General features: G+C 39.7%; 1 protein-coding gene across 4 annotated transcripts in view; it reads right to left on the bottom strand.

The window, feature by feature from the left end:
* KDM4C (lysine demethylase 4C) overlaps nt 1-20,118 on the bottom strand; it is a 197,579-nt gene that overhangs the window by 48,602 nt on the left and 128,859 nt on the right. For all 4 annotated transcript variants that reach the window (XM_079959232.1, XM_079959234.1, XM_079959233.1 and 1 more), the window contains exons 17-18: nt 17,158-17,213; nt 10,510-10,618 (exon numbers count right to left, since the gene is read on the bottom strand). In XM_079959232.1, the coding sequence (XP_079815358.1) occupies nt 10,510-10,618; nt 17,158-17,213 (165 nt within the window). The remainder of the gene's footprint in view (nt 1-10,509; nt 10,619-17,157; nt 17,214-20,118) is intronic.

Raw genomic sequence — 20,118 nt, forward strand, 5'->3', positions numbered from 1 at the left:
CCACCTCCGGAACCCTAGGGACCATTCCAACCAACTTTGCTGAGGGCATTCAAAAGCTGAAGCCAATCACTGCCACTTAATGAGGGTGCCTGTAGGATCCACATGTTTGCCACTGTGTTTGTTGTACCCATGCTTCACATTTCTAGGCAAAAAGGTCTTATGAACAGCTATAGAACTAAACATGTCATGTGGTCCCGAGGCGACTTCTGTTCAAATATATGTCTTTAAATATTAGAAATTGCTACTATTACATAAAGGATGTGAAGATCTTGCTAAGGTGGTGTTTTTACGCATTGTGTTTTATTGCATTACTAAGTAGGATAGTGATGATCAGTAAGAGCCCCCACACTAAAAGTAAATAAAAGCAAGCCATATTCTTTATCTGTAATGCTTCTTCAAAGGCTGTTAGATTTGATGGCCTGAAAACTAGCACCCATTTAGGCTTGTTGTTGTTTTTCAAATTGCCCAAGTCATCCAACAAAGAGGTTGGGCTTGTCATAATAAAGTAGACCTCTCAGCACCAACTACTTTTTAATGACAACTCAGTGATATCAGCAACAGCAGCAAAATGGGAATTACTGTGCCCTAAGTGCATCACTAATTCCCATTTTGCTGCTGTTGCTGACAGTGCATCACGGGACGCAGGTGGCGCTGTGGGTTAAAGCCTCAGCGCCTAGGACTTGCCGATCGAAAGGTCGGCGGTTCGAATCCCTGCGGCGGGGTGCGCTCCCACTGCTCGGTCCCAGCGCCTGCCAACCTAGCAGTTCGAAAGCACCTCCAGGTGCAAGTAGATAAATAGGGACCGCTTACCAGCGGGAAGGTAAACGGCGTTTCCGTGTGCGGCTCTGGCTCGCCAGAGCAGCGATGTCACGCTGGCCACGTGACCCGGAAGTGTCTCCGGACAGCGCTGGCCCCTGGCCTCTTAAGTGAGATGGGCGCACAACCCCAGAGTCTGTCAAGACTGGCCCGTATGGGCAGGGGTACCTTTACCTTTACCTTAAGTGCATCACACCAGTGTTTCAAAATGCAGAACTCTTGTATATTTCAGTAAAGTGCAGCAGTTGTATCAATACAAAAAGAACAAAATGGACAGGTATGGATAAGAAGGTAAGATAAGCAAATATGAGGATGGAAGCCTAACGCTATATGGGAAGAAGACTACATAGATAAGAAAGTGGAGAAAACATAAATAGAAATAAAGTACTGGTAGTGATAAGAATTTAAATAATTAACCATAGCATCTTCACAAGTAGGATAATTCTGGATTCTTGTCTCAACTATTTCATTTTTATCTCCAAAATGGCAATATTCACACATTTATAGCCCATGGTTTTGAAATTATATCCTAAGCACATTGGGGGATGGGCAGGCAACTACATTTTCATACATTGGCAGAGAGACCTTCTTAATTTTGAGTCTTTCATCTTGCAACTCATGGAAATTTATTTTCTGAACTAAATGCATGACAGGTGTAATCACGCAACCTTAAAAAGCTGCCATTTTTTTAAAGCACATAGCTGCTGACCTGTTTAGTGCTAATCACAATATAAATGTTTCAAATCAGTCTAGGGCAGGCTTCCTCAAACTCAGTCCTCCAGATGTTTTGAAACTACAATTCCCATCATCCCTGACCACTGGTCCTGCTAGCTAGGGATCATGGGAGTTGTAGGCCAAAAACATCTGGAGGGCCGAGTTTGAGGAAGCCTGGTTTAGGGTAATGTAAGAACAGCAAGAGTGAATTATGAAGTTATGACTTTAAAAGACAAATAATTTTCTAACTATGATAAAAAGCAAATCATAAATGTAAGGAGTACCCTTCCTAAGCTCCAAGAGTTCAATCTTCCCAATCACTCATAATCACCTTCAAAGTGCACAGTGATATATCTAGGATTGGAGTGCAAGAGGTTTTTTTGCTATGAAGATGGTTGAAAATAATTTCTACGATTGCTTGGCTTCATCAGAGAGCAAACCTGTGAGATTGTACGGCAGAGCAAAACCTACGTCCAAAGCTCTGTCAGATAGCTATAGCAGGGGTGGAAAGTGAAGTAGCTTTCTCTCTCTTTTTCCTTCCCTTTTAAACAAAATCCTTCCCATTGACTTCAATCGGAGAAAGGTTTGAGGCCCTTTGAAGGTACTGTGTGACTGAGATGCCTTAAAGGTAAAGGTAAAGGTACCCCTGCCCATACGGGCCAGTCTTGACAGACTCTGGGGTTGTGCGCCCATCTCACTCAAGAGGCCAGGGGCCAGCGCTGTCCGGAGACACTTCCGGGTCACGTGGCCAGCGTGACATCGCTGCTCTGGCGAGCCAGAGCCGCACACGGAAACGCCGTTTACCTTCCCGCTGGTAAGCGGTCCCTATTTATCTACTTGCACCCGGAGGTGCTTTCGAACTGCTAGGTTGGCAGGCGCTGGGACCGAGCAGCGGGAGCGCACCCCGCCGCAGGGATTCGAACCGCCGACCTTTCGATCGGCAAGTCCTAGGCGCTGAGGCTTTAACCCACAGCGCCACCTGCGTCCCACTGAGATGCCTTAGGCTCCTGCAAAATGGCCTTCCCAGTTTCCTTCCCACCAGGAGCAGGAAAGCTCCACGGATGCACAAGGAGAACCTCAGAGGTACTGAAGTTAGTTAGAGCGTGGTGCTGATAACACCAAAGTTGCAGGTTTGATCCTTGTAGAGGACAGCTGCATATTCCTGATCCTCAGGGTCCCTTCCAAATCGCTAATTCTATGGTATGAGTGCCATACCAGTTTTTAAATGATCTTATGATTGCTTTGCCGTCATTGCAACAGGATTGGATCATGTGTGTTACCAAAAGGCAAAGCCAAAACAGTATATAGATGCTTTTTGATTAATTAGAATCTTCATGCAGAAGCAAGTTCCTCAGTTGGACTTCAGCCAACCTTCTCAGGATTGCAGTGTGGTATTTTGCTAACAATTAAATACATATATATATTTAACAAAGACAAGGGTGACCTTTGAAAGATATATAAAATCAGCCGAGACAATATCTGCCTGATGGAAAGCTGTGATATAAGCACAACTTTCTAAGAGGAAGGCAACTTACAAAGATATGTGGTTTGTTGATTTTCATAAAGATATCAGGGCTGATTTATTACATTTCAGAACACTTAAGAGTTTTGAGCATTAAATATGGGTCAAGAATCTCTAAACATGTCAAGAACCGACATTCATTAAAATAAATCACACAAAATGACACTTGTATTATAAGTTATGACACTACCATGGCTCTAATAAATAAAGAATGAGAAACTTTCAGAGGAAAAATATCTCCCTGTACTATGCCGCATATTTTGACATTGTCAATTCATCATTGTAGAAGTCAGGCAGAGCACAGTCTGCTGTAGTCAGGAAGCTCATTACCTCATTAAAAATTATAGTAGGTCTAGAACTCTACTTTTTTTGTTTAAATTTTTGTTGAAATAAGAGAACAGAATAATAATTGTTTTGCTTCTCTATACCATCTGAACATGACTATTAGGCTGCAGTTGAAGAGCAGATGGATAGGTTTTATAGCTGATCTGAAGTGAAGTATATATATTTCTATAACTAATATGACAGGTGGTACATAGATCTACCTTATGACTGCGTGGAAACTTGAGATCAATTCAAACAATAGCATCCACCCCCCATACACAGAATTATCATAATGGGAGGCAGAGAAAGGGGAGAATCTTGTTGTTCCACTCCATCCTGCATGTCCTTGTTACTGTCCCTGCAGCCTCCCACACATTGGGAGCTGAACTTCTGCCTGTTGAACTCAAGCTGAACCCACACAATTTAGAAACCTGGTCATCTGTAGTTCCAAATCACACAGGTGCCTATTTGCGCAGAAAAGGCTGAAGTGCTGCTGAAATTCCCTAAATATATACCCAGCATCAATTCCTATATCGTACATGGCTTCTGCAAAAGTGGTAGTCAATTGCATTCATACTGTTCATTTCATTTGTCGCAACAATGCAAATTGAATTTTTCAACATGAGATGTTTCCAGTGTATATATTTAGAAACAAATTTCAGAAGCCTAGGGAAATAGTGCTGCTTTTAGAGATACTGTGGCAAGCCATACAGTATAGCTGTAAGTCTAGAGCACCTTTCAAATGCCTAAGAATGCTCTTGCCATGTGCAAACTGACTTTGACAAACGACTAATGTTCTACCTTTTTCTGAAGCCTTTCATGCTCTGCCTCCCCTCTGTCCTTATACATTGTCCTTGCACCTGTTCATATCTTCTCCACTAATGTGCATTTTTGCTCTGAAGCTTTATTATTTTGCTTACCAGGAAACTATACAGTTCCTGCAATGCAAATTGTCTTCTGGTTAAGATCTGTGCATGGTAAACCCTTATTCAATTGCTTTTGTGTAATTCTCCAACCTTAAAACACACATCCATAATGGTTCGCATAATTTACATAGGTGGGGCTTGTGGAAGAATAATTCTCCTTTACATTCTTGTTGCTATTGGTGAATTATTCTAAAATGTTCGTTCAGTCTCTCTCTCTCTCTCTGTAAAACACATCATTTTGTAGAATGAGTATTACATTTCTGACTAATTTTATGAGATGTGTACAGTATTTTAAATTAAATCCATTTGAGGAAAGGTGGGCAAGTGTAACGTTCAGGAGTATTTATTTAGTACATATTTGTTATGGAAAGGAACTTCAAAACAGCATAAAACGGTATTTGTAAAAATGTGCAGTCAGCAGCAGCTTCTGCTGCTATCTGATAATATGTTAGTCACAGTTTTCCAGCAACAAAGGTGTGGAACCAATCTGTTAGCAAACTAATTCACTCTGGATATCACTCAGCAATATTATCTGTAGCAAGTGGGGGCAATATAGGCAACGCTGTGATGAGAGGAGCACTTGGCTATTCCGACTGAGCTGAGCTGGAACTGGATTTAAGAAATTAAGACTATTTTTGCTGCATTACGTTATAATGCTGAATTATTGTAAGTTTATTAAGTAAGTCATGTAATAAACAGCAGGTAACTATTGATGACTGAAACATTAGCCATGTTGTTCCAACAGTAACTTCACTTTATTCTGATTTTGAAATAAACGGTGAAATATATCCTCCTCTAGCTTTCCAACAGCTGTGCATTTGCTGCAGAATCCTTTGCCTAATTCTTTGGAAATAAGTCCCATCAATGGGCCAACCACCAGCAAAGAGTGTAAAGAATTGCAGCCTTAGGGTGTTCCTAACCCTAATTTCCTGGAAGTAAACACCACTGAATTCAATAGGACTTCCTTCCAAATTGGCATAGTTAAGATTGTGCTGTTTATCTTCTTTATGGCAAATGATTGTACGCTTCTAATAAATTAATTGTTTAAGAATAATCAGAATGCATGATACATATTGATTAAGTAGTCACATCTATTGATTTTTTTATTACAAATGACCTATATATTTTAAGTGGCCTTAACACCAGCCAAAGTATCCATGCCTATGAACAAAGCTGGGATTTAACTCTGAGCAAGCAGCTCATTAGAAACTAATCATACAAAACTGAGTGACACAGAAAGCAGGGGGGGGGGGACTTTAGTTATTCTGTGTAGACTCCTTAATTAATATAAGTTCATTTGATATACATTTGATATACATAGATAGATAGGGCTCCATACACCAGAACACTAAAAAAGCAAAGTGACGAATTTTTTTTTGAACTGGTATTTTCTGTACCTTTATTTCATTCTTTTGATCATTTGAAACCTAGAATAGGTTTAATGGAATACATGAAAGCTCATACCAATACAGTAACAAACTTAGTTGGTCTCTAAGGTGTTACTGGAAGGAATTTTTTTATTTTGTTTCGATTACGGCAGCCCAACACGGCTACCTACCTGTAACTAATTCTTTTGCATTTACTTTTACAGATTCAGTTTGCAAAAGGTATTTATAGTTAGTAGGGAATTTATCCAGAGGTCCCAGTTTGGACATGCTAAGCCACAGTGCAATAGTAAAAAGGACGGGGGGGTGGGGAGCAAAGAGTCTCAATAATACATAGTTTGGCTCACCATGTTGCGCAAATCAGATCATTCAGTAGATATAGCCTGTAATGCACATAATTTAGACAACCACTTATTACAACTCTATAGAGATAGTAGTAAAATTGGGAAACACTGGCCTGCAAATACTCCAGTTGGAGAACAGCCTTTAACAAAGGTGTCTTGGACTTTGAAGAAGCATGAACTCAGGACGAAACTCAGGAGAAGCGAGCTAAAAGGAAGGCACATTTGGCAAATCCTCACCGTGATCAACTCCTGCCCAGAAACCTATGTCCCCGCTGTGAAAGGATGTGTGGATCCAAAATTGGCCTCCACAGTCACTCATGGGCACACTGCTAAGACTGCCTTCATGGACGACAATCTTACTCGGCTACGAGTGATCCTCAAAAAGATAGAGATAGTGGCAAAAGGCTGTATGGTAACATATATTTTGTGTGGTTTAATGGATCCATATATATTTAACTGACATAATAAATAGTGGTGGGTTAGTCAGCTATAGGATCTGTATTTTAGCAAATCTCTAATTGAAAAAACGAAGAAGCGTTTATTCTTCATCAAACTATTTTAATATAATTTTAAAAACATTTTAGAAATATGGTTAAACACGCCTGAGTGCTCTCCCCTGAAACAGAAAATGTGTGAAAGTCAGCTAGTTAATGTGTAAGTTAATGTTCAGTATAATGACTTTCCTTGATTTTATCGCCTGCAGCAATATTTTTTAAAATTGCTGAAAGTTAATCAATACTTGCTTATATTTCAAGAATTGCATGACAACAGTGGTATGCATCACTGTCAAGCATTTTTCTACAACTAGAAACAAGGGTCACTATAAACCTAATTTTTATACAAAATTAGATCAAAGAGAATGGGCAAGATTTTAGTTCTACTTTAAATAATAGTAATATTTAAAATATTTCAGAAGATGAAATGGCTGTGCTTTTAAGTCATATTTGTCCAGTGTGAAGATTCCATTCTTCATACAGGCATGCCACCATGAAATCTCTATTTTTTGAACTGATTTCCCCTTTCAAGGGTCAAGACTATAATCTTTGGCTTTCAAGCTTACTGTTATCTGCCTTCAGGTGTGAATTTTCAAGCAAATACGTTTCTACATATAACACTTTAGCCTTAGCCAGATACTGAAAGGCTTGTAGATCAGTCATCATCACTGTGTAATTCTATTTTCAACATAATATTTCTCACTCAGAATATACTCATGCTTGTATTGGATTCACTTCTCAAATACAAATTTGAGGTAATCAAAAGCCCAAGGGCAACTTCAGTCTTTCTAAAACTCATTTTCTACCTCTGTTTGAAGAAATAGATCTGAAATGTAAAAATAATAGGAAACTATATGGCGGGGGGGGCACCATTGGTCAAGGTACAGACAGATGTACAAATTCCTGTGCCATTTACTCTGCTGAAAACCAAGAGGAATTTAAAAACAGAAATAAAACAATGCTGACATAATGACAGCAGTGCTGACATAATGGCAGAATCAGACCTAGAGGTTTGTATGGAATTATTGTTTTAGCCACAGCTATCAGACCTATTCATACATATACACATATACTTTTCAACATTCTGTGGAGCGCTGAGTTACATTTTATAATAGACATCAATCCAGTACGATCTCACAATCGTGGTGGCCTGTGCTAAGCAACCATAAAATTGGAGAAGTAATGTGCAAATTCTCACAAGGTTGCGGCGAAAGTTAGATTGCTCAACAGAGCTTTTATAGACATTTGGTCTGCACATGATTTAGTGTGTAAAACGGTGATCACTGTCCTTTCAGTATGGATGAACTGTAAACTGTATTGTAACAAAATGCTAATGCTTGTTACAGTAACAAGCATTAGCAAGATGTAAATGATTGTTACATCAAGTTACAGTAACAAAGAAAATTTAATATGTGAATGAATAATTTTAAAATGATACATATATATAGCAAGTCCTTTCCTCTGCCCCTCTCCTCCTTCAGTTTCTCACCTGGAATTCCTTCCAGGGGTGGCTCCTTCTCTATAATCTGTCTCTTCTTGTCCCCAAACTCAACTGATAACTATTGCCTGTACCACCCAGAAGCCAAAGGATTAAAAAGGAATAATATTGAAGAATGGCAGAGACAATCAACTATCCCTGACCTAACCTCCCAATGCCTATCATAGTTCATTCACACAAAACTGAAGAAATTTAGAAACATGATAAAGATACTGGGTTGTATCCAACTAAGTTCAGCTCTGACAAGACCCAACATGGGAATACAACCCTACGGAACTTTACATCAACCAGATTCAAAGTAGGAGCATACTAAGCATAAATCATACGATATTCTGTTTTACCACTATTTGACAAACATATTCTAATTCATAGCTGAATACAACGTAATTTGTTAAGAGACAATCATGTGTTAAATTTCTTGCCCTTTCTTGCTAATTGTATATTAGAGAGGAATGTTACCTGACACTTTGCAGGCGCATGAAAATGGAAACGTTCACAATTACATTTTGCAGAATTATTTTTTGTTCCAGACACTTGGGGAAAAAAGAGTTCAATGGAAGGGGAACCCATGCTAAACTGGCACCACTAAATTATAATTTAGTAGTATTTTGTTATTATTTTACATGTGCTTTTTCCATCTTTTTCACATGCCTATCAAAGCTTCACTCACCTGGGATTTTAAAGGTTTATGAGGATGGTTGCTGGCAATGTAAGAGAGTCTGAAGCATATGAAATCTGGAAGGTTGTATTCCTTCATACAAACCTGCCCAGGTTTTGAGATATTCAGGAGATATTCTTCTCTCAGTCCCACCACCCTTACAGGAACGCTTGGTGGGGATGCGGGAGACTCAGTGGCTGCTCCCAGACTTTGGTACTCCCTCCCTATAGAAGCTGCCTCCTTGTTGCGCTTCTGCCAGCAGGTTGTAGACCTTCTTCTTCCAATAGATTTTGGGGAACTGACAACTTTTAATAAAAGGGCTGATGCCCTGCTGTTTTTATTGTAATTATTTGTATTGTTTTAAGAGATTTTAAAACTCTTTATTTATACCATATAACGTGTTACATTTGTTAAAACAACAACAGTAATAATTCAAATACATGATGGCTCAGATCCAACTACTTTAGGCATGTCAATGTTTGGTGGTACCCAGCAACATCTTTTCCTTTTTCTGTTTGATCAGATGCCACGTTACAAAATCCTTCTGAATCTCCCTGCAGTTTCAAAATATGTTTGCCATATACACAGGGTGGATTTAAAATCCATTTAAATCACAATATAAATTTACAGTGGACCCTTGGGTTACGTTACCTTTGGGTAACGTAACTTTCGAGTTGCAAATGCAGCAAACCCAGAAGTGTATGCTTCCAAGTTTTGCCGCACGCGCATGCGCAGAAGGGCACCTCCAGTTACGAAGATTTCGGTATACGGCAGGCCTCCGGAACGGATCCCGTTCACAACCAGAGGTACCATTGTACTTCTAACAGTGTTTAATTGTTTTAATTATTTTAACTTCTCCAGCTACTGCGGAGCAATCTCCAGAATGTCTTTCATTCATAAACAGTAACAGCAGCCTGTCCTCACATGGCTAGGATTAACAAACAGGGATTCCAGAGAACATGACGTATTTTTTTTAAGAAAAGGAAATCACTGCCTAAAACTGATCAGCAGTGACAAGGGACGCTAAATTGTGATGTCATAAACCTGCCAGCCAAGGAAGGTGTTTTCAGTCTCTGCTATTTCTAGGACAATTTTAGATTATGTTTTCTTAAAGACTATTATGGTAATGAAAGGGACGCGGGTGGCGCTGTGGGTTAAACCACAGAGCCTAGGACTGGCCAATCAGAAGGTCAGCGGTTCGAATCCCCATGACGGGGTGAGCTCCCGTTGCTTGGTCCTTGCTCCTGCCAACCTAGCAGTTCGAAAGCACATCAAAGTGCAAGTAGATAAATAGGTACCGCTCTGGCGGGAAGGTAAACAGCGTTTCCGTGCGCTGCTCTGGTTTGCCAGAAGCGGCTTAGTCATGCTGGCCACATGACTGTACGCCGGCTGTACGCTGGCTCCCTCGACCAATAAAGCAAGATGAGCGCCGCAACCCCAGAGTCAGCCATGGTAATGATTATTATGGTAATGATGGTTTTGTTCCACTAGTTCAGGTGTGGGGGACCTAAGGCCCTCCAGATGTTACTACCCTAAAACCCCAATCATCCCTGGCCGTGATTCCTGGGAATGATGGGAGTTGTAGTTCAGCAGCTCCTGGAGGGCTCAAGGTTCCCCACAGCTGTTCCCCACAGCTACTGAGTATATAACCGAATGCAATTTTGAACAGGAAGTACAAAACAGTAGTTCTCACTCATTTTGACAGGCATTTTAAAACAGAAATTGAGCACACAATTGTACAACATGAACATCATCAAGGAGGTTTACTACACGTTCTTAGAACCATAAAATATATGTCAGAATAGAAATTTGGATCATTACTGCTCACCAGTTTTAACCTCTGCAAAGGTATCCTGCTTGTGTCTATTGGTGTCCTCTCTATGACATTCACAAATCTCACTTCGGGAATAGCAATTGCACACATGACGTGAGCCCACCTGTAAATAACAACAATACAAAAAAGAAAGATATGCAAACATTTTAAAATATATACATATATATAGAGAGAGAGAGAAATAGATTTTCCCACTGCATTTCTCAAATTTTATTCTTTGTATAATGGTGTTTTTTTCACAAGGAATGCTATGAGAAACCATGATTTCCTCCCCAAATTGATATACTTACACAATATTCATACCATATAACGTGTTACATTTGTTAAAACAACAACAGTAATAAAAATGCCACGTCACAAAATCCTTCTGAAACTTCCCGCAATTTCAAAATATGTTTGTCATATACAACAGGGCTGCTGTTTTTAAAGAAACGTAGGTCAAAAGCTCCCTTGGCATGTAAAATCAGACACACATTTCTTTTGATTCCATCCTCATTCATACATGCCCAGTAATTTCGAAAATGTTTGTTGAAAATATTCTAGTCCGTTACTGGAAAACCTTGTTACATATTCGCTGAGCTGTAAAGAACCACATACAGAGCACTGTGCGAGCAGGGGTCCCCAATCCTTTTGGCTCTGGAAGCACCGGTGGAAATCTAAGAAACCACAGAAGATCCATCTCAGCAATGAAAAGAATGGTGTTGCTAAGACAACCACTGCCCCAACAGATAAGACACAAAACAGAAAGGCAAACAATAACCTCCGCATACAAAAATAAAAAGCACCCCCACAACTAAACAACCCTGCAAATGCCATAAAAGTGCCAAGGGAAGCACCTGAGGGTTTTGGGACCCCAAGAAGGAATACTGATGACCTCATCTCCAGATGCAGCATGGAAAGACGGCTTTCCCTTGTGAGCTGTTATTTTTTTCTCCCTTAACTTCCCTATCCTTGTTATATTTATATATATTTTTAAAAAGAACCTTAACAAAAGCACAATAAATAAATATAAACACACACATACACACATATATGATGTGAAATGCAGCTAAACAGAAACTGACACACATAGAATGGAAGTTGGAAACACTTTTTGTCCACACATGGGAGGATTGGATCCCGGCCACTGGTGAGAAATAAATACCATAAATATTTATTCTGAGGTCCTTTACAAGTATTGTTTGAAAATAGTTCCAGTTCTATTAGACAACGCAGTATGAAGAGTCCTGGGGCTGCGTTCCTCGTGGCATTGAGATAATCATGCATACTGAAGAAACAGCAGAAGCTGCTTAATCCTGACGACAAGTATAACTTGCCTAGCTCCCTGATGGTTGTGTTTGATGTACCCAGCTAGCCAGCCAAGGTGTGCAGGGGAAAAACAGACTCTTGTTTAGTGGTGTAGCGTTATCCTTATGTGCAGGCACTTTTCATTATATCCTGCATAGCCGTGCCTGCATAGCCTGGATATAAAAGAAAAATGAATTTTGGCCAATGCAATGAAGCCAGCATTTTTCTCAGCCCTCTTACCACCTTGTATAACAATCAAGCTTACAAAGACTTCGGAGGAACTCAAAAGTTTCCTCACTTATATTGTGACATTTTTGTTGATTTATAATAAAGGGGCTTAAACAGAAGTCAAAATAAAAATGCAGTTTATACCTTAACCTTGCAGGCTAATGCAATCTTTCTCATCACAGCTTAGTGTGGATTTGGTGGGTTTCTCTGGTGACAAAAACCTGGCATGCAACCCAGGAGAATGGAAAATAGGACCCCAGGACATCATTGTACCAGCTGTGAAAAGAGTGGCTGGTCCTTTGTCCCTGTCTCACTACACCACAGCTCTTGTGTATTAAGAGCCTCTACCCAGGGTTGTGATTCTGTATCTGCGAATGTCTAGAACAGGGTTTTATGGGAATGGTCCCGTGACTCTGGAAATCCATTTTTTCTGGAAACACTCTGACCATCCTTCACTGCCCACTATGTTTTCCTGTTTCTCTACATTCTGAAAAAAAAATCTTTATAAATAGCTTACTATGCATTGGTAGATATTACTCATAGGAAATGTATTAAAAGAGGAAACCGGTGAGGTGATTATAGGAAATTACGGACTCCTGTGGAAAGCGATTGTTTTACTATTTAAAACTGCCAGTCAAGTCAAAACACAAAAATAGCAAAACACAGTGTTGTGAAAAGACACGAAACACGTGTGAAACATGTGTGGAAGTAGGATTCCTCTATAAACAGAAACCACTCCCACATTTTTCATTCATGATTTTTCTTTTAAGATACAATATGCACAGAAAGGATTTTGATTTTCATACATGCCTTTTGTGGGCTCTCATCGGTAGATATCAAAGAAAAGTGTTGCATTCAATTTAGCTGACATTTCCTTGATCTATATTTTGAAATCTGTTTATTTCTGTCAGCACTCTATTATGAGATACTTGATGCTTAATTAACATTTAGCTAAAAAGCTGACTGCAAAGAGATTATAATAACTATTTGAAGCTAATTTAAAATACTGGGCAGATGTCTTTATTTCTTAAATGCGGTATTGCCATACAGATAAATTTATAATACATCGATCAATATTAAGATAGAGTCCCTTGGTTCAGACATAACTGCCGCAAAGATTCCAATTTGTATTAAAGCCAGGAGTTGAGGTGTGTGGTACCAGGGCCCAACACTCATGCACAACATGAAGCCCAGAATGCCCATCTAAACCAAGCCATGAATCATTTATACATGCCATATGACCACCTATAGAACGCTGCTCAAAAATGTGTTACCAGTTCCACTAGTGCACTAGTGCACACATTCACATACAGACACATCTTACATGCGTACTCGCGTAATTTGAGGGAATTAGCAATATTACTCTCAAGATCTTTACATAGACAGGATGGCATTGGCTCTGATAACTTTGCTTAATTTGGGGGATTTAGCTTAGTGTGCTTGCTCCAGACAGAAAGCAATAAACACACTGCAGCTGTAATTAGAATATTCATTTATAAATCAATAGAAACTTAAAGGTGATAACAAGACAATATCAGACAATTTAAGAGCAAGGGAAGTAGTATTGTGGCTTGAAACACCATTACAGAAAAAATAAAGAAAAGAGTGGGCTAATAATGGATGCACAGACTACCATGCCTTGCCTGGACCATCTACTTTTGTAACCAGAGATAGAGAGAAAAGACTAAAGTAGGAGAATTGCCTAATAGGGAACTCTGAAGGTGAGTCTTCAAAAAACCTAGTTTTCTTGGAGAGAAGAGGAAAGAACCAGGAAAGGGGAAATGTTATATGTTAAGTAGTAGTTTAAAGTAGTTATCTATGATTATTTTAGTTTTGCAAGTTTTATCAGTTTTTTTAAATTGATGATGATCTTATACTTGTTTTTTGAACAGTTTGGTGGATTTTTGCTTTATTTTATTGATAATTTTATTATGTTAATGATTCTTATGATCTAGCAATCTTTCTAAATAAAATAAATAAAAATTAAAGGCCTTTTCCTGACTTTCAAGAGCCAGATACAGCAAGAACAGAACAATACAAGAGACCTAAGAAATTGGAAAACTTGGAGTGTAAATATTTCCTGTCCAAATGGGGAAGGAATAGGATGGTGTTGTCAGTTTAAAACTTTCAGAGCCATCGCTGTGGCAAGCAGGGATTCTGTCAGAGAAGCGGAGCCAAAAAAACCTCACTGGATAGAAATAATGAATTTCAAGTGGGATTCCTTTGCATGCACATTGTGAGGGATACTTCCTATCCCTGCTAAGGCTCCAGCAGTGGCAAAGTGGCCAATTATGTTGCCGTTGAGCCCAAGCCCAGTCCCATCCTCTTGGTTTCTCTGAACTCTTCTCAGTTAAGTTCAAAGCTAGAAGTATCTCTTCCCTTCAGAATATTCCAGCTGGTATTTCTGCAAAGGGTCCTAACTAGCCCTGAGAACAAAATCACAAACACAGCTTTAAGGAATGGTGGAGGCAAGGAAGGGATGCAAGCTACAGCGTAAGCAAATTGAAAGAAAGAAAAAATAGCAAAGATCAGTCTCCTCGCAACATTCCGAAGTGATGAATCAGAACTGTGTGAAGCAGTCCTGATAAATGAACCAGAGAGGTGTGGAACAACCTTCCGGATAGAAGGCTAAACGAAGTGGGGGAGCCCTGTCCATAATAATAATTAATAATAATAATAATAATAATAATAATATATTTATAGCCCGCTCATCTGGCTGGGTTTCCCCAGCCACTCTGGGCAGCTTCCAACAAAAGATTAAAAGTACATTAAAACATCAGTCATTAAAAACTTCCCTAAACAGGGCTGCCTTCAGATGTCTTCTAAACGCCATATAGTTATTTTATCTCCTTGACATCTGATGGGAGGGTGTTCCACAGGGCGGGCGCCACTACCAAGAAGGCCCTCTGCCTGGTTCCCTGTAACTTCGCTTCTCGCAATGAGGGAACCGCCAGAAGGCCCTCGGAGCTGGACCTCAGTGTCCAGGTTGAACGATGGGGGTGGAGATACTCCTGTCCACCCAGTCATGGGAAAAGTTATTGCTTAACCTCGCTCTTAATCTGAACTGCTGTCCTTTCATAAAAATCCAAACATGTACCTGATTGATGTTTCAAAACAAAAGGCAAGGATGGGAAGTTCCTGGAATATCCAGAGCATAAATTGTTAAGTGTTATTCAACAGGGTGAAAGTCAACCAAGAGGAGGTTTCTGCCCATCCAGACTGTCTTTAACACTGCTAATAATGAAAGGGCTTGAATTAGAGAGCTTTTAAATGAAAGTACGCACTTTTCCTGGAGGAAATGACTGAAGGATGCACAAAAATAGCACTGAATTAGTGGTACAGATTTTTCTACAACTGAACAAAAAGGTTCAGGGATCACCAGCCTTTGGGGAACCATGGCCACATTTGCAAACGGGGGGGAAACTTTTTTGGGGATCACAAACAACAATAGCTGGTTACAAACAAATGCTTCTTTCGAGTCTAATTTCAAAAAGGGGAGGAAAGACCTGTGGTTACCTGGGAAAGTCTGTGCAGGTACCATGTTGGTAAAGCTTCCTTTAGTTCCATCATTTGCTAAGCTAAAACATTGCTCTATTTGACTAAAGAATATTGGTCTTACAAAGAGTATGGTGTCAACTGCAGAGATATTTTCTGAGTCTATTGTAAGTAATATTAAGAAAACCAACCAGCTTGAGTTCGAGTTAGTCTAAATTGATTCAGATTATTTTGTTAATAAATGCTCATTTCTATCAAAAGTTTAGTGATACCACATTAACTACCATAATCACAGAATTCCAGAGCTAAAGAAAAATAAGTTGAACATGAGATAAAACTGTAAGACTTGCCCATGCAAACAATGACAAATGAGCTTTCATTTCCTTCCTTTATATTGTCATCAACAAAAGCTGAGTGTGGAATATTTAAGCATGAGAGGATGATAAAACAAAACTTGCACATTAGCTCACAAAATGCATTTAAAAAGCAGCAGCAACCTAACTTAGCAACTTAATTGGAAGCTACCTGTACCTTTCAGCTGGAGAAGAGAGGTACATATGTTAGCTCATTTTTGTAGAGATAAAAGAATACTGTACGTAAATTACATTTTGAAGTTGTCTTTGTCTAAGCCTGCTAACTGAAATTTAAAACCCGGCACTAAAAGTGGAGTTTGCAAGGAAAGGTATGTAACACAGCAGTAACCTTTTCTTTAAGTTTCCACAGGCATTTCTAAAACCCAGTTAAAACCCACTTCTCTTTGACAGAAAGGCTAATCAAAATAATACAAAATTGCACCAACAGGTTTTTGAAAAAATGTGTTACAACCATTCTTCAGAGGTGCCAAACCATACACAAAGCATGGTGGCAACAAAATTACAGTGGTGCCCTGCAAGACGAATGCCTCGCAAGACGAAAAACCCGCTAGACGAAAGGGTTTTCCGTTTTGGAGGTGCTTCGCAAAATGAATTTCCTATGGGCTTGCTTCGCAAGACGAAAATGTCTTGCGAGTTTTTCCGACTTTTTTTTCCCTTCCCCTCCCCTTTTTCTAAGCCGCTAAGCCGCTTATCTGCTTATCCGCTAAGCCGCTAAGCCGCTAATAGTGCTAATCCGCTAAGCCGTCAATGGGCTTGCTTCGCAAGACGAAAAAACTGCTAGATGAAGAGAATCGCGGAACGGATTCTTTTCGTCTTGCGAGGCACCACTGTATGAGATTTTTTTAAAATTTAAGGTGGGTGCACATGTAGCTGGTACATAACAACCACATATTGATATTGAAGCACAGAAAGGACAAGAGTTCCCTGAGTTCTCATCTGGGAGCTTCAAAATACAGCTGATCCATGCAGAAAGTTGGGCTTGAAGTTAGCACTGCAGCACTGACTGAAAGCCATAGTTTCATCTGAGAATTTTCTTTGCAGCTGGGCTGCAAAGGAAGAACAACCAGGAAGGCATTTAAGAGTGTGCCCCTCCCCCCCCCCATTCTTTAATTTGAAGATGGGTCACCTGACGTCATGGTGACATCAGGTAATTGAGAGGAGCCATCCACCTGTCAAAATGGTCCAACAGAAACACAAAATTTGGTTCCCAAGCCCAATCCTGCTCCACCCCCTGTGCTTTGCTGTAGAATTCACTTACCTTCTGTTGGTAGTCGGCTTGAGCGCTCCACCTCTCAAATTGCACAGACAGCATTCCTGCAAAATAAATTTTTAAAAAGAGAGAATTAATCTAAATTAGCTAAAAACTATTGTTACACACTTGGATGTAAGGTATAAAAAATTAGGAGTGTAATTGACTGATTCTTGGGGGAGGGGCTGAATTTTGTCATATTAAGCTCCCTGGTACTGAGGTACTCAAAATGTTTTAAAATAAGGTCCCTGCAGAAAGATGGGAATTTTTTTGTTTTTTGCTTTTAGAACTTAGCAAGCCAGGGGCATTCTTCTAAAGACTGAAAACCGCATTTTTGCCAGATTTGACTGAAGGTATAGTAAATGAAAGGTAAAGCCTAAGTGAAGCCAAAGCTTACAAGGGAGGATACTAGTCAGTTTCCAGAGAAATCTATACAGAAGAAGAGATCACTATAGTGCATCTCTAGTACTATGCTACAAAGGAAGGGAGAAATGATGTAGGTTGGGAGGGTAGGTAGAAGATTAAGTTACTTAGCAGGTTTTGACGGAGAGTGGTGATTTTTATTTTTTATTTTTGCAGGGGGAGAAAGAATGGATGACACAAGTACTGAATAAGGGGCAGGCAAAGGGTTATGGAAGAGAAGTGAAATATGGACACACGTCTAAGGGCTTTGATCTGTTTCACAATGAATGAGCAAAAAAGTTTGGTAATGTGGCATATTAGACACGAAGCAAATGATTAGGATCTCTCATGATTATTTTTTTAAAAAAAAACCATAGGCGCCAGAGGTTGAAAGGTCAAATCAAGTAAAGACAATGTTATTTTGGGAAGAATATTTATTCTACCCCATGTTCTCCTGATAATACTCCCCCTGCAGTAGTTACCTGGATTTTCCCCTCCCTGGCAGTTTTTTGGATTTAACTTCCCCCTTCCACTAGTTCTACATACTCATTCTGATTTATCTGCCAGCAAGTGCTATTAATATTTGAGCAACAACAGGCAATCCTTATCAGAGATTTCTTATATCACATCTAGTTCTATCAAATGGCTACGGAATGAAGTTTTTCCATGTTGGCCAACCATATAGATGCAATATTTACATCTTCCTTAGAAATCGCAGACCTAAAGGAGTTAAAGGGTTCTATTAACAGAGCCATTGTTGCACATCAGATAAGCACCGCTGATTTCTCTTTTTTGAGTATTACTTCTTAAGCGGTTGGTGCTTTTCCTTATGGGTGCCAGCTGCAGGAGCTGGAGATTTATTCCACTTGTGATTTCTAGAGTATCACATTTCTAGAGTACCTTACAGCCTACCTCTTAATTTTATCCAGTTGGGTGCCATTACCTCCTTACCTAAATTTTGCTTTGGGCTTCAGCCTTTTCTTATATACTTGGCCACAGGGAAAGCAGCAGTAGTAACTAAGCGTAAAAGAACTGATCTAATGAAAGGGCTTTCTCCAAATCATATGTGAAAATAGGAAATTTAGTTTTCATGCAGCCTTGTGCACCCAATAGCCCTTCGCTATATCTAAAAACAAACAAACCAACAACCTGTATACAAATGAAACATATAAAAACTGCAATCCTATACCCACTTTCTTGGAAATAAGATCCATTAAACTCAGTGGGATTTATTTTCAAATAGGATTGTGCTGTAAGTGTAGATACATTGCTCAGCAGAGGAAAAAGAGCTGGATTTTCTTCCCACTTCCTATAATGTCTAAGAGATACTGAAAACCATATAAGGCATTAATGAACCTGTGACTTGAACCAATACTATCATTCCATGTTTAAGCCACATGGTAAACATAATTATTCTAAACAAAAAAATTCCTTCCAGTAGCACCTTAAAGACCAACTAAGTCAGTTCTTGGTATGAGCTTTCGTGTGCATGCACACTTCTTCAGATAAAGCTCATACCAAGAACTGACTTAGTTGGTCTTTAAGGTGCTACTGGAAGGAATTTTTTTGTTTTGACTATGGCAGACCAACACGGCTACCTATCTGTAACTATAATTATTCTAGATTATGTTTTTCATGTTGCTAACTTAAAACACCAATTCTTGTTAAGTTGCTTCAGCCGCTGTAAGTCATCCCGCATTCCTCTGTTAGTACCTCTCAAATATTTGCAGGTTCTTATCACATTCTCTTGTTATCTCCTTTCCACCAAGCTGTATGCAGTTAAACTCCCCTAGCTATCCATGAACAGAGCCATTTTTAATCCTTCCTTAATATTTGTTGCTCTTCTATGTATCCTCTCTCTTCTATCTAAGTCGTTATCATAATGAGGTGCTGTAATCCATATACAGGTGTAAGCTCTAGTGTAGCCATACTGAAACTCTGCTGAGAAGCATTATGCTTTATCACTGCTGCATCAGCATTATGATTCATACACTAGTGGAGAAGCTTCTGAGCAAGACAACAGGAAATAAGCTAGTTTCTCAACTAGTTGTCTGTTACAGGCATTATTAAAGGTGTGCAATTCTCAGGGTTAGTTTAGATGCTTGAAATCCCACTATGCAAAAGTCACCAAATGAAAGAATATTATTTTTGCAGTTATAGGCGCCGCTTCCCTGAGGTAATACATGTAATAACAATCTACATTCTGCCCTCTACATTACTTTGAAATTGTTCTCCCTAAAATGACCATAGATCTCCTCACCACTAAACCACGAGGCCTTTACCACATCCACCAGACCCTCCAAGTGTCCCTATTTTCCGAGGGACATCCCTGATTCAGAGAAGCCATCCCAGTTTCTGATTTGATCCTGAAATGTCCCTTAGGATGTTCCTTAGTAAAGGTAAAGGGACCCCTGACCATTAGGCCCAGTCGTGACCGACTCTGGGGTTGTGGCGCTCATCTCGCTTTATTGACCGAGGGAGCCGGCGTACAGCTTCCGGGTCATGTGGCCAGCATGACTAAGCCGCTTCTGGCAAACCAGAGCAGTGCACGAAAACGCCGTTTACCTT

The sequence above is a fragment of the Podarcis cretensis genome, assembly GCF_951804945.1.
Source record: "Podarcis cretensis genome assembly, chromosome: 17".
In the NCBI taxonomy this organism is placed as follows: Eukaryota; Metazoa; Chordata; class Lepidosauria; order Squamata; family Lacertidae; genus Podarcis; species Podarcis cretensis.